General features: G+C 53.2%; 4 protein-coding genes across 4 annotated transcripts; 3 read left to right on the top strand and 1 right to left on the bottom strand.

Annotated features, from left to right (window-relative positions):
* Window positions 1-1790: 1790 nt before the first annotated feature.
* HER10_EVM0013009 (uncharacterized protein) lies at window positions 1791-4147 on the top strand (the record flags this gene model as incomplete). Its single annotated transcript, XM_035482381.1, has 2 exons — window positions 1791-2128; window positions 2179-4147. The coding sequence occupies 2 exons, from the start codon at window positions 1791-1793 to the stop codon at window positions 4145-4147; spliced, it is 2307 nt and encodes a 768-aa protein (XP_035339064.1).
* A 608-nt stretch (window positions 4148-4755) lies between these two features.
* On the bottom strand, window positions 4756-13814 carry HER10_EVM0012053 (beta-ketoacyl synthase domain-containing protein). Its single transcript, XM_035481457.1, has 5 exons — window positions 11600-13814; window positions 11334-11544; window positions 11058-11263; window positions 6087-11002; window positions 4756-6034 (listed from the first exon to the last, which is right to left on the bottom strand). Exons 1-5 carry the CDS (start codon window positions 12288-12290, stop codon window positions 5195-5197), a joined length of 6864 nt encoding a protein of 2287 aa, XP_035338972.1. The 5' UTR covers window positions 12291-13814; the 3' UTR covers window positions 4756-5194.
* Window positions 13815-15613: 1799 nt separating this feature from the next.
* On the top strand, window positions 15614-17989 carry HER10_EVM0008925 (uncharacterized protein; the record flags this gene model as incomplete). The annotated part of the gene is made up of 4 exons (XM_035478430.1): window positions 15614-17043; window positions 17098-17116; window positions 17203-17727; window positions 17802-17989. The coding sequence occupies exons 1-4, from the start codon at window positions 16999-17001 to the stop codon at window positions 17987-17989; spliced, it is 777 nt and encodes a 258-aa protein (XP_035338703.1). The 5' UTR covers window positions 15614-16998.
* A 2662-nt stretch (window positions 17990-20651) lies between these two features.
* HER10_EVM0005069 (ABC transporter) lies at window positions 20652-24103 on the top strand (the record flags this gene model as incomplete). The annotated part of the gene is made up of 13 exons (XM_035474694.1): window positions 20652-20707; window positions 20758-20812; window positions 20861-21365; window positions 21418-21436; window positions 21487-21564; window positions 21619-21979; window positions 22035-22289; window positions 22340-22354; window positions 22430-23051; window positions 23108-23280; window positions 23330-23859; window positions 23910-23959; window positions 24009-24103. The coding sequence occupies 13 exons, from the start codon at window positions 20652-20654 to the stop codon at window positions 24101-24103; spliced, it is 2814 nt and encodes a 937-aa protein (XP_035338316.1).
* Between the last annotated feature and the right edge of the window lie 1695 nt (window positions 24104-25798).

The raw sequence follows: 25798 nt of genomic DNA, 5'->3' as shown, positions 1-25798 counted from the left end.
AATGTTCCTCACACAAACCTCGACTTCAAGCACGTACTAAATCACTTGACTCGATGCGTTCCGACAGCAATAACATTTGAACGGCAGAATTGAATGCTTCTTTTCTGACATGAGTATCGCGACAAGATCAGCAAAGAGGTGAGGGCCGAGGCCTGGGCCCAAAAGCCCTTGTCTTTTCTTGGAGAGCTTTTCTCGAAACCGTCATGTCAGGATTTCAACATGCTCTTTGCCCTCAGGAACCTCAGAAATGGATGTATTGAGCTGAAATAACTGATACGACGTGCAGTTTGTGATGGGCGAGAAAGGTTCTGCCTCAATTTCAATGGAGCCTCTTCAACTATTCAACTTTGCCATGAGACTTCTCGTAATAAGACAAATCATCAAGTGAAGGCACAACGATGGAGTCACTAGATTTTTGAACATAAACACTAGACCGAAATGGCGATCGTGCTGTCGCTGATTATTGATTGATTCACGAGTACATGCATGCTTCGTATCTTGAAGTTCGGCCCCATGGGTCTCAGTGGCACGAGAGTGACAGGCACTCTGTTGGTGGGAATCGAAAAAAATTGAATCAACCAGTGTGCCTCTTCGTCGGGATGCTGCTCCCTGCGTGTCAGCATGCCGTTCTAGCAGCAGTTGTATGAGAAAATATGAGCCAATCGCTTTCATTTCTAGGCGCGAAAGGAACGCCCAAACAACACGACTAGGCATTTCCCGAGGCAGACTTTTGGTCGGCAATTCTTTTCTGGCCAATAAGAGGTTTAAAGAAGTCAAGGGTGATATTCGTGCATAGCAATAAGGGGGTTAGCAGGAACTGCCGCATTTCTCACGTTCTTCTTGCACCCCGCTCTCCTCATTTCTGCCACTGGATCATAGGAGCCATCGGCGTTGCAGGTCAAATTATCAAAGCGGGAATTAAGCTAGGAATTGATTGGAAAGAAGCGCCGAGCGATGTACGAAGCTTTTTGGGAGAGCTGGAGACACTGAAAACAGTCCTTTCTGAGACCCACACCAACATTATCTTGAATCAGGAGTTCAAAGACGCTTTCGAAGGGCGGCAGTCTACAGTACTTTCGTACCTTGCGGACGAAAACCCGTCCTCTGATCCCAGCACCCCGGGGCTCATATGTGTCTGCCGGATTGAGCTCGAAGACCTCTTTAATAAGCTGCAGAAGCAGAGCGAAGGGCATCGTCTTGGCTGGGATAGACTGAAGGGGGCATTCAGGAGCGAACGAACTCACGCTGCTGTCGACGACCTTCAACGAAGATGTCGGTTACTCAATAGCATGACAGCCATTGATAATGTTACGTTGACAGCAACAACTATGGCGCAAGTCAAAGACGCAAGGAATGAGATACGGCAGCAGCTCCAAGACGAAAATAAGGCCATGATTCTAGAATGGCTGACGCCAACAAATTTCGCAGCACAACAAAGCGACAACATTGAAAGAAGATATGGTGGCACCGGACAGTGGCTCCTTGACTGCCACGAATTCCAGACATGGATCCGGACTGAGAACAGCACTCTGTTCTGCCCCGGCTTGCCAGGCGCTGGCAAAACGATCCTTGCGTCGGTCGTTGTTGAGTACTTGCACAAGCGGTTCTCCACTGATCCAACAACTGGAGTGGCGTATGTCTTCTGCAATTTTCGACGGCAACACGAACAGACTATCCGAGACATTTTAGCCAGTCTGCTCAAACAGTTATGTCATGCTCTTCCAACCATACCGGGTGAAGTACAGCAGCTTTACAAAACCCAAACAAGAACCAAGACACGACCGTCAAAGATGGAGTTAGTCAATTTGATAAAAACAGTAGCATCGCTATTCTCCAAAACGTTCATGCTTATCGATGCACTCAATGAGCACCAAGCCCCCGAGGGCCTCCTAGAGACAATCTCGGGAATACGAAAACTCTCAAATATGAGTCTTTATGCCACTTCCAGGTTCATTCCAAGTATCACTCAGCGATTTCGAGACGACCGAAGGCTTGAAATTAGAGCTTCGGATGGAGATGTAGCTGATTACTTGAATGGAAATATGGGACAGTTACCCACTTTTGTGAAGAGGAACACAGATCTTCAAACACAGATCAGATCGAAGATTGTGGCGAGTGTGGACGGCATGTAAGTTATAACCCAGGACAAATTAAGATAAGTCAACTGACGTAGAGAAGGTTCCTTCTTGCAAAGCTACATCTCCAGTCATTGACTGGCAAAAGATCACCAAAAGCCGTCAAAGCCGCTTTAGAAACACTCGCCACTGGCTCCAGCGCTTATGATACTGCTTACGATGAAGCCTTCGAAAGAATTGAAGGTCAACTAGAAGACCAATCAGCACTTGCCAGGGATGCATTATCGTGGATTGTTTGCTCGAAAAGGCCGCTTCAGATCGTTGAGTTACAAGAAGCTCTTGCAGTGGAGCAAGACATGACCGAGCTCGACGTGGATAACCGGCCTGAACTCGAAGATGTCATCTCGGCCTGCGCTGGGTTGCTCACAATCGAGGAATACAGTCGTGTAGTGCGGCTTGTGCATTACACTACTCAGGAGTACTTCCAGCGGAATAAAACAAACCGACTGCCTGGAGCAGAAGCTCTGGTAGCAGCTGCTTGTGTGTCATATCTCAGCTTCGATGTTTTCGATGCGGGTCAGTGCAAATATCAGAATGAACTAAGAGATCGCCTCCAGGATCACCCGCTTTACGACTATGCTTCAGCGAATTGGGGATACCATGTTCGGGAATCACATCACGTCCGGGAAGAGGTCATGTGTTTCCTGGAGGACCAGGAAAAACTGTGCGCCTCAGTGCAGGTGGCCTTTATGCCAAAGACCCGGTATTTTTATGAAGCCAATCTTGTGACTAGTCGTGTCATACGGTGTCCAATTTTCGAAATTTCTGGCTTACACGTTGCTGCTCACTTCGGACTCAGAGAGGTCTTCAGTCTTGTCTCGAACCGAAATCGTTCGAAACAAACACAATCTCTACCGGGAGCATCAAACCACACTTGCCACTGGAGGAAGCTCGAGATTAACGCACAGAACCCTGAGGGCGAAACCCCTCTTTTTGTGGCAGTATCTAGGAACTTTGTAGATCTGACCAGAGATCTTCTGGAGTGTCATGGCGCACAGGCGTCCAAGGACACTCATGGGCAAACAATTTTGTCCGTTGCTGTCCAAATGGGACACTACGACATAGTCCGATATCTTGTCTGTTGCCAATTAGGTCACTTTGATATCAACGAGCCGGACACGCATGGGTCCACTCCATTGCTTTATGCAATCGCCAAAAATAATCAGGATATCATAGACCTCTTACTCGACGTTGATGGAGTTGCATACAACCAAAAAGGCCCGGGCGGGAAAACGCCCTTGTTGTTGGCCGTAGGCTTGGGACAAGACTCTACTGTCAAGAATCTTCTCGAAAGAGACGAAGTGGACGCAGACTCGAAGGACAACGAAGGTCGAACCCCGCTATCGCATGCGGCCAGGAACGGCAACTTGAATATACTTGGTCGTCTTCTCGAAACAGGCAAAGTGGAAGCCGACTCGAGAGATGATGCTGGCAGAAGTCCGTTATCATATGCAGCCGGAAAAGGCGATTTGGAAATAGTCAGATGTCTTCTTCGAACAGGAAAGGTCGATGCAGATTCCCGAGACAGAGACGATCGGACACCACTGTTTTATGCAGCCATGGCTCCCAACAAAGAGACCGTTCGCTTTCTTCTTGAAACTGAGAGAGTCGACGTAAACACGTTGGACGTCTTTCGCCAATCGATCTTGCTTGGGATGTGGCCTTCCTACAGGCTCTGGGAAGGTCCGCAGTTCCGGACTGCGGAAACACATGCAGCGTTGATGGACACGACCGAACTGTTGATCGAAATCGGAGGGGCTGATCCAAATGTGCGCGACAATCGAGGGCGAACATTGCTGTGGAAGGCTCTTTTCCACGGCCATGTGGAACTGGCAGAATATCTCGTCAATAGCGGTCGAATTGATGGACCCTTGAATTCAAGGGACATTGCCGGTCGCACTCCAATGGATGCCTTTGCTAACGAACTAGAAAATGAAGGGGTTGCAATGAAGCCCGCTCTCGTAGACATATGTAACGAGCTGGAGAGATTGAGAGTGAAGAGCAACGACTGAAGCCAAGCTCCGGAGGAATAGATAGGTGAAATGTCGTTGCCAAAGCTTCATACTTGATGAAGGCCGTACTTGAGTATGGTAGCTTATAATGATTGGCCTATCATTCATGCTGCGGTTGGTACATCTGGTCATCGCAGTCTTAGACGGATGTGCTTAATGTGAGTGTGGCATCTGGGCGCAAATCCAGAGAAGCTTACTTTACGACCAAAAGACTGCTATGACTGAGGTACCGCTAACCGTCCGGTCTTGCCATAGCCTACCGTAGTCAATATAGCCAGACAGCACAGCCAAGTTAACTGATCCCTTGCAGCCCCCCCCCCCCCCGGCCCCCTAAATACAGGGCATAGCCACCGCTTCAGTACCTGAGTCGAGCCCTAGCATGTAGTGACCAACACCCCTTCTTTTATTTCCCATGCCCCGGAAGAGACAGAGATTATTGGCAATCTACTAGCCGAGCGAAAGGGAAGGATAGGGTCAGTGATTTCTAAGGAAAAACGATAACAATGATTCAACACTAGACAATAAGGTAGCTAAGGAAAGTAACAAATGTAGATGACATCAAAACTCCACAATGCCTGACCCAATGATTTCCAATCTCCACTGTATCTCCTCCTCCTCTCAGCCTCAGCTATGATCCATCCAAGACCTTTCTCTCCAGGTTGCGCTGTTTCTCCCACTGCTATCCCTTGCCAGTTCCCATAGCGTTCCCACACGAAATACAGATAAACTTGTTACAACTCACTCATAACAACTAGTAATAGTAAGGAGACTGCAGAATTGTGGTTCTGATCGCCCTTGTGTCCCGTGTGACCACCATGTTCCCTGTGTAAATCCTTCCATCGAGTCTGATCTCGTATCCTCGACTCATACAAGTACAATCCATATCCTCATAAAAGCGCCCCCATTATATCTTTGACGATATCTCCGAAAAACACTAACAATCTAATAAAACACTACTCAATCGTCTTCATGTCTTCGTAGTATGATGATGCCCATAACTCTTTCTCTCATCTCTCTTGTATCTCTCCTAATGTTGTTGCCCCGTCTCTAGTTACTCCAGTCGAATCCGACGCAAAGCTTGCTCTTCTTGCAGACAGCCTTTGTGAGAGTCTGGATGCTACCACTGCTCAACAACTCGAGGACCTGCATGTTGGCCTCGAACTCGCGAGTGATGAAGTTACGGATCTCGATGGCGACAAGCGAGTCAAGCGGGTAGTGCGACAAGCTGCGGGTGACGTCGAGGTCTTCAATCTCCATCATCAGGACGGCGGCAATCTTCTCGACCAAACCGCGGCAAACAACCTCCATGGCCTCTGTCTCGCTACGCGACGCCTTGAGGGCGGCGTTGAGTGAGACGGCACCGTTGGCACCGGCCTCGGCAGCGGCAAGCTCCTCGGCGGCCAGGCGGAGAGCCTTGAACTTGGCATCGGGAGTCCAGAAGGGCTGGATGCTGGGCGTGATGCGCATACCAGTGATGACGTGGTGGTTGCAGACGGAAGTCTTGTTCGAAATGGATGCGCCGATGAGAGCAAGCACCTCGGCCTCGCAAATGCTGTCGGATCCCAAGTTCTTGGCGACCTCAGCAGCACGCTCGGCACTACCATCGGCCAGGTAACCGGCATCAGAGACAGCGGTCAAGTCGAGAGAGGTAGCGGGCAGACCAAGGGCAAGACGGTGCTGGACGAAGGCGTTGAGGAAGCAGTTGGCGGCGGCATAGGCGGCTTGACCACGGTTACCAACGGCTCCGGCAGCGGAAGAGATGGCAATGAAGAAGTCAAGCTCAGTCTGGCGCTCTTGGAGGGCATTGTGGAAGTTCCATGCACCCTGGACCTTGGACTCGGTGACCGAGGTGTAGTCGTTGTAGGTCATTTGCTCGAACAGAACGTCCTAGACTGATGTTAGTATAAAGAAGGTGAGGTGAATAAGATGGGTAACATACGCGAAGGACCATAGCACCGTGGATGACACCACGGACGGGAGGAAGACCCTTGAGGCCAGTGTTGAACAACTGCTCAACGCTAGACTTGTCGGCGACATTGCAAGGGCGAACGGTGATGTGGGCACCATCGTTGGCAGCCTCGTCGATGAGCTCCTTAACCTTGCCAGTGGCAGAACCATTGCGGGACAGGAGAACAAGGTTCCTGGCGCCGTGGGCAACCATCCACCTGGACATGCTGCGGCCGAGACCACCAGTACCACCGATGAGGAGGTAGGTAGCATCAGGCTTCAGAAGGGCCTTGGCAGCCTTGGAAGGAGTAGCCATGACGACATCCTCAGCATGAGGAACAACAACCAACTTTCCAGGTCCTTGGGTGGTTTGCAGCGTCTTGAAGGCTGTCTCCATGCAGGACACGGGGAAGACGGTGGCAGGGTCGATGGGTCGGAGTTGGTCGTCGGCAAGAAGTTTGGAGACATCAGCGACGAGTCTCTCCATAATCTTGGGCCTCTCGGCGGCAAGGCCGAAGATGTCAACACTGAGGAAGGAGGCGTTGCTGTCAGACTGGCCCATGTCGAGGCGGGTGGCGCGAGAGCCATCCTTTCTGCGAACATCAACAAGGCAACCGAAGCGGCTGAGGCAAGCCCAGCTCTCTCTCAGGGCATCAGCGCCGGGGAGGGTGTTGAGAACAACGTCAACACCCTCATCGTTGGTCGCGCGTCTAACGGCGGCTCTCCAGGTGGTGTTGCGGCTGTAGAAGATATGGTCCTCAGGAACATTGTAGTGCTGCATGAGAAGCTTCTTCTTGGCGGCGGTGCTGACAGTGACGAAAATCTCAGCACCGATCATCTTGGCGAGGCAGACTGAAGCCTGGCCAATACCACCACCGGCAGAGTGAACCAGGATGCGCTGGCCCTCACGGAGGCGGGCTTGCTCGACCAAGCTGTAATAGGCAGTGCAGTAAGCCAAGGGGAGGGTCGAGGCATCCTCGAAGGACATCTTGGATGGCATGGCCATGACGTTGGCAGCGGTGGTGCGAGTGCGGGTAGCATAGGCACCGTGGCTGATGGTGAGGGCGGCGATGCGGTCGCCGGCTTTGTGGGCCTTGACAGCAGAGCCGACTCTGGTGACGATACCGGAAGCCTCGACACCAAGAGCGTGCTTGTCAGCCTCAGGGATCTGGCCCTTGGCGATCATAACATCGCGAAGGTTCATGCCAACGGCCTTAACGTCGAACTCAACCTCGTTGTCACCAAGAGGCTGTGTGGCAGCAACGTCGTCAACGAAGTGCACCGTCTCAATGGCACCGGGGGTAGAGAACTCCATCTTGAGGCATCGGTTGTCCTTGCCGAAAGGCTGCATCTCAACAACGCTAGGGTTGGTCTCGCGGTGGACGAATTCGTTCATGTCCTCATCGTGGACAATGCGGGGAGTGGAGAGCTTGCCGGATCGCTCCATGAACTCAAGCTCGCTGGTCGACGAGGCACTAGCACCGAAGGCGAGCTTGAAGATCTCAAAGATGACTGCAGCAGAATCGTCCTCATCGAGCTGGTTGTTGTCATCCAGATCAAGGGTGGCGAAGGGCAGAACAGTCTCAGAGCGAACGGTTCTGCTAAGACCGATGATCATGTTGGACTCAGGCGAGGTAGCCTTGTCGTATGCACCACGGACAACCCACAGGCAGCCCTGGACACCGGCAAGCATGCCACGGACTTCGGCAAACTGCTCCTTGGTAGGGTTGGCAAGGAAAGGTTGCTCAATCTCAGTGAGGACGACGGTAAGCTTGCCCTCAGTGTTGACTTCGTGCATGGTACCCATCTCAGGCAGTCTGGAGGTTGCACTGGCCAGAGCAATCGCCAGGCCGTTGGCCAACATCTGCTGAGAGTTGGAGTCGCCGTGAATGATGGCGACGTCAACATCGGGCAAAGGAGCATCAACCTTGACGCCGGAGGCACCGTTGATCTTGGTCTTGGACTTGCCAGACAGTGACTTCAGAGTTCCAATCTCCTCCCACTCGAGCTTGTAGCAAAGCTCGCGAGCAGGGTTGCTGGCCAGCTCAGTCTCTCCGTCAATAATGGGAGAAACGGTGAGCTCATCAATCTCAATGACCAAGTCGTTGGCTTCTGAGGTGGCGAAGACAGAGACCTTGGTAGAGCGGGCCTCGGCGGGGAAATCAGCCTTGCAGTACGCCTTGAGGGTGCTGCCAACCTCCTTAGTAAGGGCGGTGATATCGCGAGAGATGGACATGCGACCGATGGAAGAGGGAAGGTAGACCGTGTTGATGTCAGTGCGGCCGGCGCCAAGGATGGGCCAGTACATCTCAATGACGGACTCCAAGAAGGTAGGGTGGAGGACAGAGCTGGTCTGGTAGTGGTTGGGCATGTCGGCCGCAACATCGAAAGATGAAATGATACCAGTGGAGTACTTGTTCGACGCCTTGCAGTCCTTGATGCACTGGAAGGATGGTCCGTAGCCGACACCAAGCTCAGTCAGGCGCTCGTACATGTCGTTCTCCGCAACGGCAACAGCCTCAGGGCCCTCGCTGGCTTTCATGGTAGCCTCAGCTCCGCGAAGAGCGGCAAGCTTTTGCTCCTTACCATCGACCTCATTAGTCTCAGTGCCATGGAGAGCGATGAGACCAACACAGTGCTCTGTCCAGCCACTGCCGTGAGACCAAGAGCAAATACGGAACTCCTTCCAGGTCTCGGATGCAGTCAGGTTGGTCTCCTGATGGGGGCGCAGGTTGATTGTCATCTCAACATCAGCATCCTGCAGAGCCAACGGCTTGACGACGGAGACATCTCTCAACTCGTACTTCTCGAATGAAATCTCCTTGCGCTGAGCCCACTGAGCGGAAGCCTCCAAAGCCATGCCGATGAAGGCAGAGATGGGGAAGATTGTCACCGACTGGATCGCGTGGTGGCGAAGCCAAGGAAGGTCATCCAAGTGGACAATGTTTCTCCATGTCGGCTCGAGATCGCTGGAGTAGATGGCCTCCAGACCAATCAAGTCGTTTCTGGGCGACTTGCGATACTTGTGCATCTGAGTCATGCGGGACTCTTGCCAGTACTTGTTCTGGTAGTTCCAGGCGTAGCGAGGAAGATCAGTCAACAGTGAAGGCTTCTTCTTCAGGTTGGGGAAGTTAACGTTGTCCATGTTGAGAATGGCACCCTTGGTGATCAGGTTGCAGGCCAAGTCCATCGCAGACTCAACGGCATCCTTCTTACGGACAAGGGGAGAGGCATAAGGCACCTTCATGGCAGCCTCTCCGACGTGCTTCAAGATCTGCTTGATGGGGCCCTGGAGAGCAGAGTGGGGTCCCAATTCGATGATCATGTTGACGCCAGTCTTGTGCTCGCCGACGGGCTCCAACATGGTCTCAAGAGCCTCAGAGAAGCGCACAGGGCAGGTAAGGTTGTTGACCCAGTAGTGAGCCTGGCACTCGAAGCCGTCGATCTGGTGTCCGTAGAGGGAAGAGTGGAAGCGGACATCGGTAGTCTGAGGATGGGGAAGCTCAGAGATGGACTCGCGGTATTCCTTGGCAACAAGGTTCATGTGGTGCGAGTGGTAAGCAGTCTCGACTTGCAGGCGTCTGTTGAACATCTGCTTGTCCTCAAGGTTCTTCTCGAGCTCGCCGAGGGCTGCGGAGTCACCAGAGATGGTCAAGCTGGAGGGACTGTTGTAGCAGGCAATTCTGACCTGTTGTTGCTTGAGAGCGTCGATCATGGGCTGGACTTCCTCCTTAGTTCCACCAACAGCCATCATGGAGCCCTGAAGATCAGGGTTTCTCTGCTTCAGGATGGGGATAAGACGGCCTCTGTGGTAGGCAATGGCCATGGCGGCCTCGAAGCCAATGATACCGGCAGCGTACGCGGCGCCGATTTCACCAGATGAGTGACCAGCAACAGCCGCGGGGCGAATGCCCCAGGTGCGGAGAAGGTCAGTCAATGCAAGCTGGACAGCACTGCAAGCCGGCTGAGAGATGTGAGCCTCGGAAACCTTGGAAGATTCTTGGTCCTTGCTGAGCTCCTCGACGAGGGACCACTCGGCACCCAACTTCCTCAGGCACTCATCGGCTCTGTCAATGGCGGCAGTGTAAATGGGGTATTGGCCGTATAATTCGCGGCCCATGCCCCACCACTGAGCACCCTGGCCGGTGAAGACGAAACCGATTCTCAAGGGCTCAGTCTCCTTGCCGGGAATGACCTTGCCGCTGTTAAGGGTTTCGATAAGCTCGAAAGAGTCAGTGGCGGGGATAGCAACCCTCCATGGAAGCATTGAGCGACGCGAACCAAGAGTGTACGCGATGTTGTCCATGAGATCGTTCTGGAAAATCTCAGGTCTCTGCTCGAGGTAGACAACGAGGTTCTTCATGACGGCACCGACAGAGTTCTTGTCGTTGGCAGACAAGACGTAGATCTTCTTGGTGCTCTTGGCCTTCTTGTTATCGGGAGGAGGAAGGTTCTTGTTGTCCTTCTTGGGGGCGCCGGTGTGCGGTGCCTTCTCAAGAACAACGTGAGCGTTGGTGCCACCGAAACCGAAGTTGTTGACACTGATGTACTTCTTGTTCTTGGGAAAGGGCCTTTGAGTGGCAGGAACCTTCATGTTCCACTCCTTCCATGGAATCTTCTCATTGGGCTTCTTGAAGTCGTGGTTGGGCAGGAGGAAACCTCTCTCCAGCATCATGGTTGCCTTGATGACACCAGCGATACCAGACGCCGCTTCCAAGTGACCAATGTTCGACTTGACTGAGCCGATGAACAAGGGATCCTTCGTTGATCTGTTCTGGCCAATAACGTTGTGGATGGCGGTGGCCTCAATCGGGTCACCGACCTTGGTACCAGTGCCGTGGGCCTCAACATAACCGCAGTCATTGGGGTCAAGACCTGCGTTTCTGTAGATCTGCCTCATGAGCTTCTCTGTGAGGATTGTTAGTAAATGGTTTCATGAAAAACTGGATACAATGTTGCATACCCTGTGCTGCGCCACTAGGCATAGTGATGCCGGGCGTCTTGCCATCCTGGTTGATGCCAGTGCCTCTGATGACGGCACGAATTGAGTCGTTGTCTCTGATGGCCTGGTCGAGGGGCTTCAGAATGATCATGCCACAACCCTCACCACGGCCGAAACCGGTACCGCGCTGGTCAAAGGCAATAGATCGGCCAGAGTCCGCTAGCAATCTGCAGTCATTGTGTCAGTAAAGGAGAAAAAGTGCGACGAAAAGCATCCAAGCGTGCAGCGTATGCCTACCTGCAAGACGAGAAGGAAATCCAAAACTCGGGCAACATGTTCAGATGGCAACCACCAACAATCGCTGAGGTTGACTCGCCAGCACGCAAACTCTGGCACGCCAAGTGGAGGGCGACCAAACTTGCTGAGCAAGCTGTGTCTGCTGTGAAACTCGGTCCCCTGAGATCGAAGAAATGTGAGAGTCTGTTGGACTGCATCGCATGGGCACATCCTAAACCGTATATTAGCGCAATTAAACGTCTGGGGTACAGGGGTTACCCTCATACCTGTGGCCTGGTGCATGGGGATCGTGTCACTGTCCCTGAACAAGTGACTCTCGTACTCGGCGAAGCTGCCGCCGACAAAGACACCGACGTCTTTTCCAACAATCGTGTGCTTGGGAATACCAGCGTTCTCGAGGGCCTCGAATGTGCACTCGAGCAGAAGACGCTGCTGGGGGTCCATGGAGATAGCCTCCTTCTCCGTCAAGCCGAAGAAGGGGGCATCGAACGACGCCAGGTCGACGTCCAAGAAGTTACCACCCTCTGCGTGGTAAGCTCCAGTCTTGCCCGGGTTCGGGTGGTAGAATGCTTCGTGATTGAAGCGCTCCTTGGGCACGGGAGTGAAGCCGGTTCTGGCGCGGGAGCACAGCTCCCAGAACTCGGCGGGGCTGGAGACGCTGCCGGGCATACGGCAGGCCATACCGACGATGGCAATGGGCATCTGCTTCAGGCCGGCGTCGCTGCCGCCGACGGGGTTGGTGTAGCCCTGGCTCGTCGCATGAGCACTGGCACTGCCGTTGGAGTGTCCATTTGTTGATTGTCCGTGGATGTTGAGGCCGACACCGTCTAGGGGCCCCACGGACAGGCTAGTGAAGCCATCGGATGTGGTATCGGAGTGATCGATAGGGGTCATCATGACAGGACTTGCCGATGGCGATGTCCCCGATGAGGAGTAGGACAGCACGCCGGGCGCCATGATGAAGGGTGGAGGAGGGAGATTGGCGGAAGCCGCTTGTATGTGTCGAATCTATTCGGCAAGCATTCGTCGAAAGCAACGAAGAAAGTGACAGCGAAGGTTCCGGCGCTCTAGGCGTTCCTTACAATGACCAAAAGAAGAGAAGAAGAATGCGGATGAGGAGGAGGAAGAAACGAAAGGCGGACTGCGTATGCTCTAGATAGAAAACTTGGGGCTTGGAAGAGGGCAGGCCGGATTGATATGGGAGTACGTACCAAGCCTCGTTGAGATGAGTGAGTGTGACGAAACTTCTTTCCTGGTCCTGGTTGGGATACTTCGTAGGGTTTTTAGCTGATCAACGGCCATGGGGAAATATCACACTTGATGGTGCTCGCTCCGTCGCGAGTGAGTTGACATGGAAGGGACTGGTTGGTGCTCAGATCGCCAAGTCGGCCGGAGTTCCTCGCACAGACTAGCCTGTGTGATTTAAATTTGCCTGACGGTTAGGTAGATCATAGGGAGATCCCGAACGTGCATACTGGGCGCATGCCAGGAACGAAGAAGGACCATCACGGAGAGGTGCCAGGGCACATCCGATGCCGGGTTGCCCATGTTGACCCGGAGCAGCGGAGCAGCGGCAGTCCCTGCCCACCACGACGTCGCCTCCCCCAGATTCACCAGGGAGGACTGTCCAGCATCAGCACGAGGGAAGTGGCCCAGTGGCGGCCGAGGCGAGAAGCTTGTACCATGTCTATGGTTAATCTGGTCAAAAGCAAGTCCTCATGAACTGATTATGCGTAATGTGTGGGCAAATTGGTATATCCGTTCGTCATATTCGCGCATCACTGGAGAAGGGGTGAGAGGGATATGCGGTCCATTCAGCGGCGAGAAGCAGGACCGGCAGTTCATCGTCCAAGGGGGTGTTTCCATGTCCAATCGGTCACCGTGATTCGGAGACATGATCAACTGCAAGGCGGTTTGCCCTTGATTTGCTGGATGCTGAATGGCGTGAAGACGTGCCTTAGTTTGTTTGCAATTGAGCGGCACTGCCAGGCTGGTATGCAGTCTGGTATGCAGTTTCTTCGCAGCGTGCAGAAGCCGGACGTTTGAATCGGACCAATACATGGGAGCGCAATGAACACTCGAACCTCCCGGACGGGAGCCCGGTGGCGTGGTTCGGAGGTGAGGTGGTGAAGTCGTCGCCGAGGGGAGTTGCCATGGTGTCTGCACCGGTACGCCGCACTACGCAGTAAACGGCTGGGGGTTCTCTTGGGGGTGGATCACTCCACTGAAGCATTGGACCGTGAAGCAACAGCAACGGCGAGCTGGGCCATCAGGAGGTGGAGCAGCAGCATTGGAAGCAACACAGCCAAGCACAGCACGGCATGGCAACGCAGCAAGCAGTGTGCTCCGTGGACGTGAGAGACGAGGTCATTGCGGCATGGTCCCGACTCGGCCTAGCGGGCCGGGGTGGAGAACTTTGTTCCTGATTATGTAAGTCTCGTTCGCCGTCATGATTGGCTTCCCAGAGGTTCTTTGAGCCTCATAAACTTGAAGAGGCTCTGTGAGGATTCACTTGGGACTCTTGAGAGCCATTTTGCGGCCGATGTCTGAAAGTTGCCGCTGCAGTGGCGACCCAGTAATCCAGTGCCAAGAGAGAGCAAGAAGGATGGGATCCTGCAGCTTCTGGCCCCAGACTGACCAGTTTGCCATCCTACCGAACGAGAGACGCACAGAGAGACACTGAGAAAGAGGCAGAGCAGCTCTGAAAGCTGCCCGTAGAAGAGATGATGGGGCGGAGTGCATATTTCCCCCCATCTCCAGGCATCCGTCTGGTCCTATTTGCTGGGAACATCTGCGGGTTCTGTGGATTCTGCAGAACATTTGCTGGAGAAACCCAACGTGGCGGAGCTCGTTTCTTCATCTGCTCTCATGTTTAGTTGGTCTGGTCATCGGCGCTCGTTTATTGTTCGGTTTAGAAAAGAGTGCGTCTTGTGTCAAAAGCACCGACGGTCACGATAGCAGCGGCGGAGGTGTCGGGGCGTTGCGTCTGTTCTCTGCCCACTTTCGTCCCGATGACATGGTCAGGACCAGGACAGAGGCCTATCGCATCAAGCAAACCGAGACCCTCTGCCAAGGTATGCGGTGCCGGTTCCTGTACAGATGAATAAGAAAAAGCCCAGGACCGTTCCAACGTCTGTCTTACTGTAAGACAGCCCAGCGAATGGGATTGAGTGGGCACTCAGCAGCAGCAGCAGCAGCCTTGGGGCAACAGCAGTATTCGTAGTATACCTGCGTCTGGAACGATATCCGGCGGGCGAGACATCTGGGGAGAGAAGGGGGAATAAAGCAGGGGTTGAAGGTACAGAAAAACGCGGCGGCAGATCTAAGCTGCAGAGAGTTCGCAGTGATTGCAGGTAGGAGATGCAGCCTTCGAACGGCACCATATGCAGGTGTTGGTGCAGGATCCCGAAAAAGGAATAGTCGGATCTATCGCCCGAATTGGCTTACCTTGGCCCTTTTCGCCTGACCTGGTGACTGGGGTTTGGGAGAAACGAGAGATGAGGATGGAGAGGATGAAGTCAACGTAAGGTCGCGTCGGGTTGCACCGCATATGACCATATCCACTTTATCGTCTTATCGGCCTATCGCATCTACCCTCCTTATCGTACTACACTGTCTAAGACATTGTCCTGCTTAACACTCCATACCCGTTTCTCTGGTCCACCTCGATGGAAACTCTCCGCAATACTTCCACTCGCACCTCAGCCCAACTCCCTTGAACATTTCCACATCTCTCAGACACAACAAATTACACATCATCCTTCTCGACAACAACAATCGTTACTGCTACTCCATCGAGTCAAGAGAGTTCGGTCTCGCATTCAGGTTTCGACTCCCTATCCCGGTTCTATTCGTTGTTACTGGTAGAGAACCCAAGGCATGAAGGGTGTTTCTAAAACTGCTTCTGTCAGAAAGCTTTGGCAGCTTCCAAATCACAAGCGCGCCCTCCGTCGCACCTCCTTCCCGTGCCGTTGCACCATCAAAGCTCTTATTTGACACGCGCCAGCCACACTAGAGGCCTTATCCCTGCACCGCACTCGATTTGCGCAGGCGTTAGTCTGGTTCTACGGTCATCCTAGCTCGAGTACAGCTAGAACCTCAAGGAGGTACCTCGGACTTTGCCGCGCTGCAGTACGCTTCGTTTGTCAATGTGTACCTGAATCCTGCCCATACCCACTAACTCACCCTGCGCTCTGCTCACTCACTCAAGGATCACATACGAGAACTCTCATCCCCCAAATGTGTCCTGTTCCATCCTAGCTCATCTAACCACATCCCGTCAAGTCGTTCTGCAAGTCAGCGAACGGCCGTGTTCCAAGGAAACGCATCTTTGCAAAACAATGTTTCCTTCTCTGCAAACACACGCGCCTACCGTGGACGCCGCTCACTCACTCACTCACTCACTCATCCCCCAAGCCACTCAATCGCCCCATCTCTCTCACCCGCCTTTCATCCTCGCTTACTCTCCGATATGTACGCACAAGCGCACTCTCACAACCTTCCAATCCCACATTCTCACTCAAGCTCATCACGCTCTTCAGCACACTTTCTGACTATCCCACCCATCCCGCTCTGCTCATCTCCTCGCCCGTTCTAGTCAGATAGACGAGACCGTCACACCCACACTGCGCCCCCGCGCGGGCACTTCCTTATCCCGTTTCAAGCTTACAAGGTGACAAGAGCCGGACCGAAGTCCAGCCCAAAGTAGTCCACTTCAGAACCAACATGTCATCGGTTGCACCAGTGCATCACCAACGCGTCGACCGAGGGTTCGGATCTCGGGATGCCCAGAGGCTGACTGGCAGCCTGCCACATCTATCAGACTATCTGCCAAGTGTCTTGCCTCTCTCTGCAAAGAAGCCCACTGGCAGGCATTCCTCGACCCCTTCCATGTGGCGTGGCGTCTCGACGCGCTTGTTTCGCCTCCATGTCTTGAGTCGCCCACTCACTAACATCGTCTATCCTCGTCCAGTTTTTACTCGACCGAGGACCGGGACACCCTGCCAAGCCGGTCTCAGGACCGATACTCACAGGCCCGGTCTCACATCACCTCATCATTCCAACCCTTTCAGTGAAGCACTCATCCACCCATCAGCCGCTGGTCCAGTATTCCGCTCCAGCTCTCGCGCTCTAGACAGCCCAAACCGACCCGTTGTTCGGGTTGGTCCCATCATTCAACGGCAAGGTACCGACAAAACAACTCATCGCCCCAATCTTGCTGAGGTGCAGAGTTTCACAAGTTCCTTATTCGTTCCGGGTCACGGTCGATTTGAGTTGTCATTCTAAGCCTGGGACTGGGTCAACTAAGCCGCCTCCTGTGTCTTGTCGTCGTCCCGCCTCAACTGCTGCGCCGTCTCATTACCTGTCTGAGCTGATGATTTTGTCGTGGGTCGATTACCGCGCATCATATCACAAGTGTTTCTTTAGATAGCTTCGAATTGATTAAAACGCTCCTGTTGGCCAGGTCATCCTCATCGAACTATCTCATCTCCACACCTCGCTGATTCATCATCCACAATCATCAACATCATCAAACCACTTCATCACAAATACTCTCGCGTCCACTTTCCAGCTTCCCGCTTTTTGACAGTTCACTTGTCATTGGACGATCGGTCTCGCTCGGTTCCGCTCTCACATCTCACGCTAACACATACCTACATTCACCATGTTGCGCTTCTTGTGCCTTCCCGGTGCCTACGGCAGCTCGGACGTGAGTACTCAGACCTGTAGATGCTATCTATGGCATTTCACTAACATACACTAGAAATTCCAAGTTCAACTTGGTGAGTTCTCTCTCATGCAGTAGAGTCACCACAGACTTATCGTGAGCGGCTTCACTATTGAGATTCACTTACTGATAGTCTCTCAGCCCCCATCTTGAAGGAGCTTACTGAGGATGGCACGGCTCAGTTCCACTTCATCCATGGACCTTGCAAGGCCGTCCCGCCTCCGGGGTTTGAGGACTATTTCGGAGCTCCCCCCTACTACCGCTTCATCGAGCCCGATAGGGATGTCGAGAAGTCCCACAGCGACGATGTCCTCATGCGCATTCGTGACTTCCCTGACTGCGAGACCCCCGAAGACACGATGAGAGAGCTCATGAGAGAGGGCATCGCAACCACCCACCGCAGTACCGACAGAGCCATCAAGTTCCTGGCCGACATTGTCGCGAAGCGCGGCCCCTTTGACGGCATCATCGGCTACTCCGAGGGCGCCACCGTGGCATCCACCTTTATGCTTTACGAGCAGCGCCGCCTCAAGCGCTCCGGCATCAAGCCGGCGTTCAAGTACGGCATCTTCTTTGCTGGCTGGCCTCCGGTCGACCCCAAGACTCACGCCCTGGTCCTCTCTGACGAGAGCGAGGAGCGCATCGAGGCCCGCACCTTGCACATTAGTAAGTCAAGACGATATTCGCATTGCTTCAATGCTGCTTATCCGGAGGAATGCTGACGATCCTCTTCCTTTCAGTCGGATCCTTGGATCCTTATGTCGATGGTTCTATGGCCCTTTACAACATGTGCGATCCCGACACCGCATATCTTTTCGACCATGCCAAGGGCCACACCCTACCCCGTGACAAGGATACCATCAAGGAGCTTGGCGACATCATCCGCGAGACCCAGGCTGACATGCAAGAAGAGGGTCTCCTGTCGTAAGGATGGAGTGTGGGGGAAGGGTGATCCCAGCCGAGGGAATATCCCCGGATAATTAGCATCGATTGTCGTTTTTGGATTTTTTTTTTGGATTCATGGACGGGGTAGGGAGGTACAGCAAAGGGACTGGTTTCCTCCTCGTGTCAGCATTAGAGATAGACGGGTGTTTGGCATGCCGCATATCCTGGAGCCTGCTGGAGTCGGGTATTATGGTTATTTGGGTTTTCTTGCGTCGGTTTATGGTTTTCCTGGCTTTACTGGTTTTCAAATCATGTTTATCGCCACCGACTTCTTCAAGGGGGTTTTGGTTGGGTTGTTAGTTGCTAGGCAGGACGAGTGCAGCTAGAAATTCTAGATGGCAATGCCAGAGCATTTGACAGGAGTTCCCATCACGGGTCCGTCAACATGTCAAATGTGATTGATTGACTGACTAGAGGCCGAAGCGCATAAATGCATGATCCGGCGGAAACGAACTCCGTAGAGTCTAGAGACGCTTGTCTTTTGTCTTTTGTCATGACGGGGTAGGTATGGATCCATCAACTAGCCTTTGAAGTCAAGATGTCAAATACTCCATGTGCCAGAAATACACATCATGGATAACACATGTTCCTAAACACAAACACGGGCAGAGAAAACGCGCTGGGCAAGAAATTAAAAACGTTCCCTTCACGTGTGTCCTCGGAATCGCATCCCCTGGCTCGCGTTCTTTCCGGCCGGCCAATCCATGCCGCTCATCTGCGAACCATGGACACCACTTCCCATGACTTGTAAAACAAAAGATGAAATCTCTCCATTGAATTGCCCTTCTAGGCATTGATCGTCAGAGATTGGCGACACATGGAGAAAATGAAAGGGTGGTGAAGGGGAAGGGATGGTGTGGACGGGTAAGGATGAGGAAGGGGGAATTGGGTGCAATACCTGTCTTGGATCGCAAAGCATGCGTTTCCTGGCTTTGCCCCAGACCACTCTGGGACGAGCCGGAAGATGATCCATCCTCCCGCACGGGCGATCCCAGATAGCCCCTCAACCTGCATATGCGAGTATGAGAAAATGGTATCCCGTAGTTATTTCGTGCTCTAAGCATGCGCTTTGGCGTGCAGAGCTTTGACACGGAAATAGTGCGAAGTGAGCGACAAGACAGACATACGAAAGTACCCGCGAAAAGAAGCGGCAAAACTGGAGCACTGCACCTAAGACTAAGAGAAGAGAGCCCCCAGCAAAAGGGAACATGAACACATGCTTCTCGTTTCATCTTTACATCACACGGGTAGAGAGAAGAAACCACGTCCGTTCCCTTACTCGTTTCCGCTTGCCCCCTCCAAGACCGATCTGAGCTTACCCTCACACACTCTCAGCCATCTTTGCCCCCATTCCTTCCATGGCCCTTCCTCTCCTCCACGCTCCTCCCACGCTCCGCCCTCTGGGTCTGGGTTTCCCTATTGAGTTCCACTTGAGCGTTTCTTACCTTTGAATCATCGACTTAGACTTGTCTTTGCTGCCCAGGCGTCTCCCCTCTCAGTCCCAAGGCATCAACCATCTGCTCTCCCCAAGAAAGGCACCCTCTACTCTCTCTGTCTCCCGTCTCCAAATCCATCCCATCTCTCCCACCAAGCAATCTCACAATCCTCATCCCCAAACAACTCTCTCGGCGCTGGGTCGATTTCGCTGTTTCGAACAGCGATGCGGAACCAACACAGCCCTTTGATCACTCAGGTGGCCCGTTGACAACCTTAGTGGTTACATCTGCCGTTCCCTCCATTTCACAGCGATACCCCCCATCCCCCGATTTCCCCTTTCCAAACCCTTGCCCTGTTCTCCCCCTTCCCCTCCCCTCCTGATCGAGTTTTGGCTGTGGTTTCTTCCAGAGCCCCATCTGCGATTTGCCAACCTGACCATCCCCCGGATCCTAGCAAGTCGCCTGCTTGCTCTTTGTCAATTGTTGGAGACTACCGCGGGACGACAAAAGACGCCACCTTCAACATACTCGAAAGCAACATCTTTGGCATTTGACAAATCTTGCCACGACTTTGGGTATCGAACATCGCATAAGGACACGAGCATTTAGTCAAAGTATACCGGATCTACCACTTAAGCAAGCCCACCCTCCTCACACGCCGATCCCTGGTCAGCTCCCACATGGCCCGGGCCTCCACATAGCTTGCAACCCAAACACGATCTGCCGCCGGACCCGGTATCCGATCACCCACTCCGGTCTACGAGACCCACTCCAACACCCGAACCCACCATGGCCACGCCGGCCGGCGCCGCTGATGCGGCAGCTCCGGCTGCGGCCAACGGGGCCGCGGGCGCCCCCACCGATCCCGGTGCCACACCAGCGGAGCCCAAGAAGGCCTGGTACAAGCTCAACGCCAAGACGTTATTGACGATACGCAACTTCTTTGTATGTTCGATTGGCTTTGACACCTAGTCGCCATCGCGGCTTCGTCGTACCTGTTCTTTGCTGACCGGCGACACAGAAAATTTTCCACTATGGAACATTACTCGACAAGTTTATCATAGTAGGGTCAATCATTGGCGCTATCGGTGCCGGCCTTACCATGCCGGTGATGAACATTGTCTTTGGTGAGTGCATTTCCACGCTCAAGACTATACCAGCTCACTGACGTGCTTAGGACAACTGGTGGGCACCTTCACGGGGTTCTTCATGCAAGGCACATCAGAGACACAAGAAGACTTTGAGAAAGCAGTCAATCAGGGAGTGTAAGTCTCAACAAACATCCATGTCTGACCACATCAACTGACTTGACCAGATTATACATCGTCTATCTGTTCATTGCCAGGCTCATCTTGACATACCTCTCCAATGTGAGTACCCTCAAATTATAGGGTTTGCATCAACTGACAAATGATTAGCTCGGCTTCCGCATGACGAGTCTTCGCATCTCAGCAAAGATTCGCCTACACTACCTACGATGCTTGTTCAACCTCCCAATCTCAATGCTAGACATGTTGGCGCCTGGTCAGACAGCCGCCATCATTACCATCACCGCAAGCATCTTGCAGCTGGGTATCTCCGAGAAGATGGGGCAATTCTTCTCTAGTCTTGCAGTCGTCATTGCAGGATTTACCATCGCTTTCGCCTACAACTGGCTTCTCACGCTAACGACGAGCTCCGGACTGGTCTTCATCGCCATCGTGTACGCCATCACCACGCCGCCAATCATCAAGAGGTTAAAGGATGTCCAGGACATGGACATCCAGGCCGCCTCCGTCGCGACCGAGGCTTTCAGCTCAATCCGAATGCTTGCTGCATGCGGTGCCGAGTTCAAGTTGCTTGCAAAGTACGGAATATTGGCAGATCAGTCACGGAAGAGGGGTGCTGGTATGGCTTGGCTCATTGCGGTTCAGCAAGGATTGAGTAAGTTGGCGCGACCTCATTGATAGAGTTATTCCTTGCTGACATTCCAAAGTTTTCTTCGCCATCTACGCGTAAGGATTCGATCCAACGGACATTCAAGCTTGTCAGCTAACACGTTTAGAACCTTCGCTCTGTCATTCTGGTACGCTTTCCAGATGTACACTATGATGGCCCTGACGACTCCCACATCCTTGATCGTGTAAGTCATTATCCTCCCTCAGGATCAGCCTTGAGTAACTCATCCGAAATACAGTGTCCTTCTCTGCATCATGATGATGGCCTCCTCCTTAGGTCAAATCACTGCGCCACTACAGTCCGCATCGCAGGCCGCCGACGCCAATGCCATCTTCCACACCATCATAGACGCCCCCAAGGCTACGTACGGAACGCTCAAGGCCCCCGAGGTCTCGGCCGCCGAAGACATTGTTTTCCAGGCCGTCAACTTTGTGTACCCCAAGCGTCCTGACGTGAAGATCTTGGACAACCTGTTTCTCACGTTCCCTGCCGGCAAAGTCACTGCCATTGTGGGTCCTTCGGGTTCCGGAAAAAGTACAATCGTCGGCATTTTGGAGAGATGGTACGAGTTCAATGGTGACATGCAGACTAACCAACTGGTAAGCTATGTTCTCTTCGATTGCATTCGTGAGACAGTAACTGACACCATCCCAGGTTCTCTGGCTCCGCAACGGTATCATCAGTGTCGGCGGCCGGTTACTCAGCGAGATTGATCCCAAGTGGTGGCGTAGCCAAATCGGCTTGGTCCAACAAGACAACGCTCTCTTCAACACTACTATCTTCAAGAACGTCGAGTACGGTCTCATCGGAACTGAATGGGAGCACAAGTCCCAGGCGGTTAAGGCAAGGTTGATTGAAGAGGCATGCAAGGATGCCTTTGCCGATGAATTCATCTCACGTTTGCCAGAGGTATTGTCTTCAAAGCCTCCGCGTCAGACTCATATACTAACCCGCGTTAGGGATACCAAACTGAAGTTGGTGATGCTGGCATCAAGCTCAGCGGTGGTCAGCGCCAACGTCTCGCCATCGCCCGCGCCATCGTCAAGCAGCCCAAGATCCTCATCCTCGACGAGGCCACCTCCGCCATCGATGTCCGTAGCGAACAGATCGTGCAGGCCGCTCTCGACCGCGCATGCAAGGGACGCACAACCATCATCATCGCCCATCGTCTCGGAACCATCAAGAAGGCCGACAACATCATTCTCCTCCGCAAGGGCCAGGTCGTCCAGCAGGGTACGCACGAAGAGCTCATGTCTCAAGTCGACGGTCCTTACCACCTGCTGGCTACTGCACAGAAGCTCGACATGGGCGTCGAAGAGGAAGAGGACGTCCTCTTTGGTGACCTCAGCTGGAGACGACCCGAGCCTGAGCGTCTTTCCGTCCACAAGTCTCTTCAGGGAGGCAGCAGTACCGGGGATCTCACCGAGAAGCGACCCAGCAGCGAGGGCACTTCCACGGGCATGCTTCAACATCTCCACGAGATCAACGGTTCTGATGAGGAGCTCGAGCGCATCGAAGCCGGTAGCTTGAGAGTTGTCAAGGAGCCAAGAGGATGTCTTGGTAGATGGAGAGCATTCCACATGTTCGGTAGCTTCGGTCAGCTGCTCGGCGAGCAGAGGAAGAGATGGAAGACGTACATCATCATTGCGTTTGCAGCACTCGGTGCTGGAGGTGAGCATTCATCAACATACAATGCCTCCTGATTGAAATACTGACAATACTTGCAGCGAGTACCCCTGTTCAAGCTTACCTTTTCGCGGTTCTGGTTTCTCTCTTCTCTTACTGGGGCAACTTCCTGAGAGTCATCGCCAACCATTGGTGTGAGATGTTCATGTACCTCGCCACAGGTGTGGGAGTCAGTCATTTCCTGCTCGGCTGGGCAACCACCACAATCGGCTTCGTAAGTCACGCGTTCATCTCTGCTGGGTTCTTACCTGACAATTTCACAGGGTATTGTACGCGTTTACCGCAAGGAGTACTTCCGCAACATCATCTACAAACCTTCCTCATTCTTCGATGCTGAGGGCAACTCTGCCGGTTCCCTGACCGCCCGCCTCGCCACCGATCCTACCATGCTGCAGCAGCTCCTGGGCACAAACATGGCTTTCGTTCTCATCTCGCTGTTCAACGTCATTGGCTGCGTTGTCGTTGGTCTCGTCTTCGGCTGGAAGCTTACCCTCGTCGCGCTCGGCACATCCATGCCTATCATCGTGGCAGCCATGTTCTACCGTGTGAGGCACGAGACCAGCTTCGAGACCGCCAACAATGCCGTCTTTGCCGAAAGTGCCAAGTTTGCGTCGGAGAGCATCAGTGCGATCCGCACCGTTTCCAGTCTTACGATGGAAGACGGAATTTGCGACCGCTACGATAACTTGCTCAAGGATCACATCAAGGATGCTTTCCGCAAGTCTCGCTTTTCCGTCATGGTCTTCTCTTTCAGCGATAGTATTTCGCTGCTTTGCATGGCTTTCGTGCTTTGGTGAGTGGTTTCATGTGTGGATTGCAGACTTTATTGCTGACTATTTGCAGGTACGGTGGCAAGCTGCTTGCCGGGCACGAGTATACGCCCTTCCAGTACAGTAAGTATATACAACCCATCGAGGTCGATTGTTTACTGACACTCCGCAGTGGTTGTATACATTGCGGTTGTTCAAGGTGGCATGAGCGCCGGTCAATGGCTCAGCTTTGGTCCCAGTATGTCCCCCTCCACGTCCCACACGTGAATGCAGCTGACAGTCAATAGACATTGCCAAGGCAAAGACCGCAGCCGACCGCATCCTGGCTCTCCGCGAGAACGAAGACGACGACAACCAACCCCAAAAGGGCGTCAGCGACATCGTTCCTTACGAAGTTCACTACGAGAAGGGCGTCGAGATCGACTTCAAGGACGTCTGGTTCAGCTACCCAACCAGAACACTCCCCGTCCTCAAGGGCCTGGACCTCAGAATCGAGCGAGGCCAATTCGCCGCCATCGTCGGACCTTCCGGCTCCGGCAAGACGACCATCATCTCCCTCCTCGAGCGCTTCTACACCCTCCAGGCCGGCGGCGAGATCCTGTACAACGGACACGACATCAAGACGCTCGACCTCGTCAACTACCGCAAGAACATCTCTCTCGTCTCCCAGGAGCCCAATCTCTTCACCGGATCCATCCGCGAGAATATTCTCCTCGGTATCGAAGACGAGGACGCCGTGTCAGACGAAGCGGTCCACGCCGCGGCGCGGGATGCAGGTATCCACGACTTCATCATCTCGTTACCCGAGGGCTACAACACCCAAGTCGGCAACGCCGGCGTCACACTCTCAGGAGGCCAGAAGCAGCGCGTCTCCATCGCGAGAGCGCTCATCCGCCGTCCGTCGCTGCTGCTGCTCGATGAGGCGACGAGCGCGCTCGACAGCGAGACGGAACGCGGCGTCCAGGCCGTGTTCGACGCCACCAAGGGCAGCCGGACGATGATCATGGTCGCTCACAGGCTTGCGACGGTGCAGAATGCCGACGTCATCTTCGTCATGGCGGACGGCAAGGTCGTTGAGCGGGGTGATCACGCGAGTTTGATTGCCGAGAAGGGCATTTACTTCCAGATGGTGAGTCTTCTTCCTCTTCCGTACCTCCCCCCGAGTCCCATACATCCCCCAGCAGCTCTTGAATCTTGGCTAACTTTCAACAGTGTCAATCACAAGCATTGGACAAATAATCCATAGGTTTCACTCTCTATCCGGGCTTTAGACAAACAAGAAGGCGGAAAGTGGTAAAGGCGTCAGAGAAAGATTGTGTAAAACTAACATCAATACCACGGGGTCATTTGCGAATTTTCTTCATTCAACAAGGTGCATTTTCCACTTATTTGTTACAACCTCAAAGTTATCAACTTTGCATGTTATCTACTAGTCTCCATTTAGAAATAGCTTTATTCAAATTTTGAGAGAATTCTCTCATTCACTTCATCAACATCAGTAGCTCTATTGAGTCGAATCACCAAGACGACATGCTACCACCCACTCCACCACCATCAAAATCAGGTCAATCACGCGATGCATCGAGTCACTGAGCGTCCTCGCACGTCACGAGAAGAATCGCCATAGCAAACATAACGTTCAACGCTTTCTTCAAATTTGAATTCTATTGTACACATTCTTCAATACTGTAACTTTTCCCCACTGAAGCCTTTTTTCTTCTTTTTTCGTGTCCGGGGGGCCTTTGGGATCTGGGTTCCCAGGCATCAACAAATCGGAAACGCAAATCGCAAAACATGGACATTGAAAGAGTAACAACACCATTTGGGTCTCGTACATCCGAACAAACAACATCGGATACGTGGCTTGTGACGGACACGGGGCGCGCCAAGTTCGCCAAGCACCACCAGGCCGCTGAGCCGTCGTCCTCATCGTCGTGGTTGACGAGCGGACCAGACCCACAG

This window comes from Colletotrichum scovillei, assembly GCF_011075155.1.
Source record: "Colletotrichum scovillei strain TJNH1 chromosome Unknown Contig00001, whole genome shotgun sequence".
Lineage (NCBI taxonomy): Eukaryota > Fungi > Ascomycota > Sordariomycetes > Glomerellales > Glomerellaceae > Colletotrichum > Colletotrichum scovillei.
This window is presented reverse-complemented; position numbering and strand designations above follow the sequence as displayed.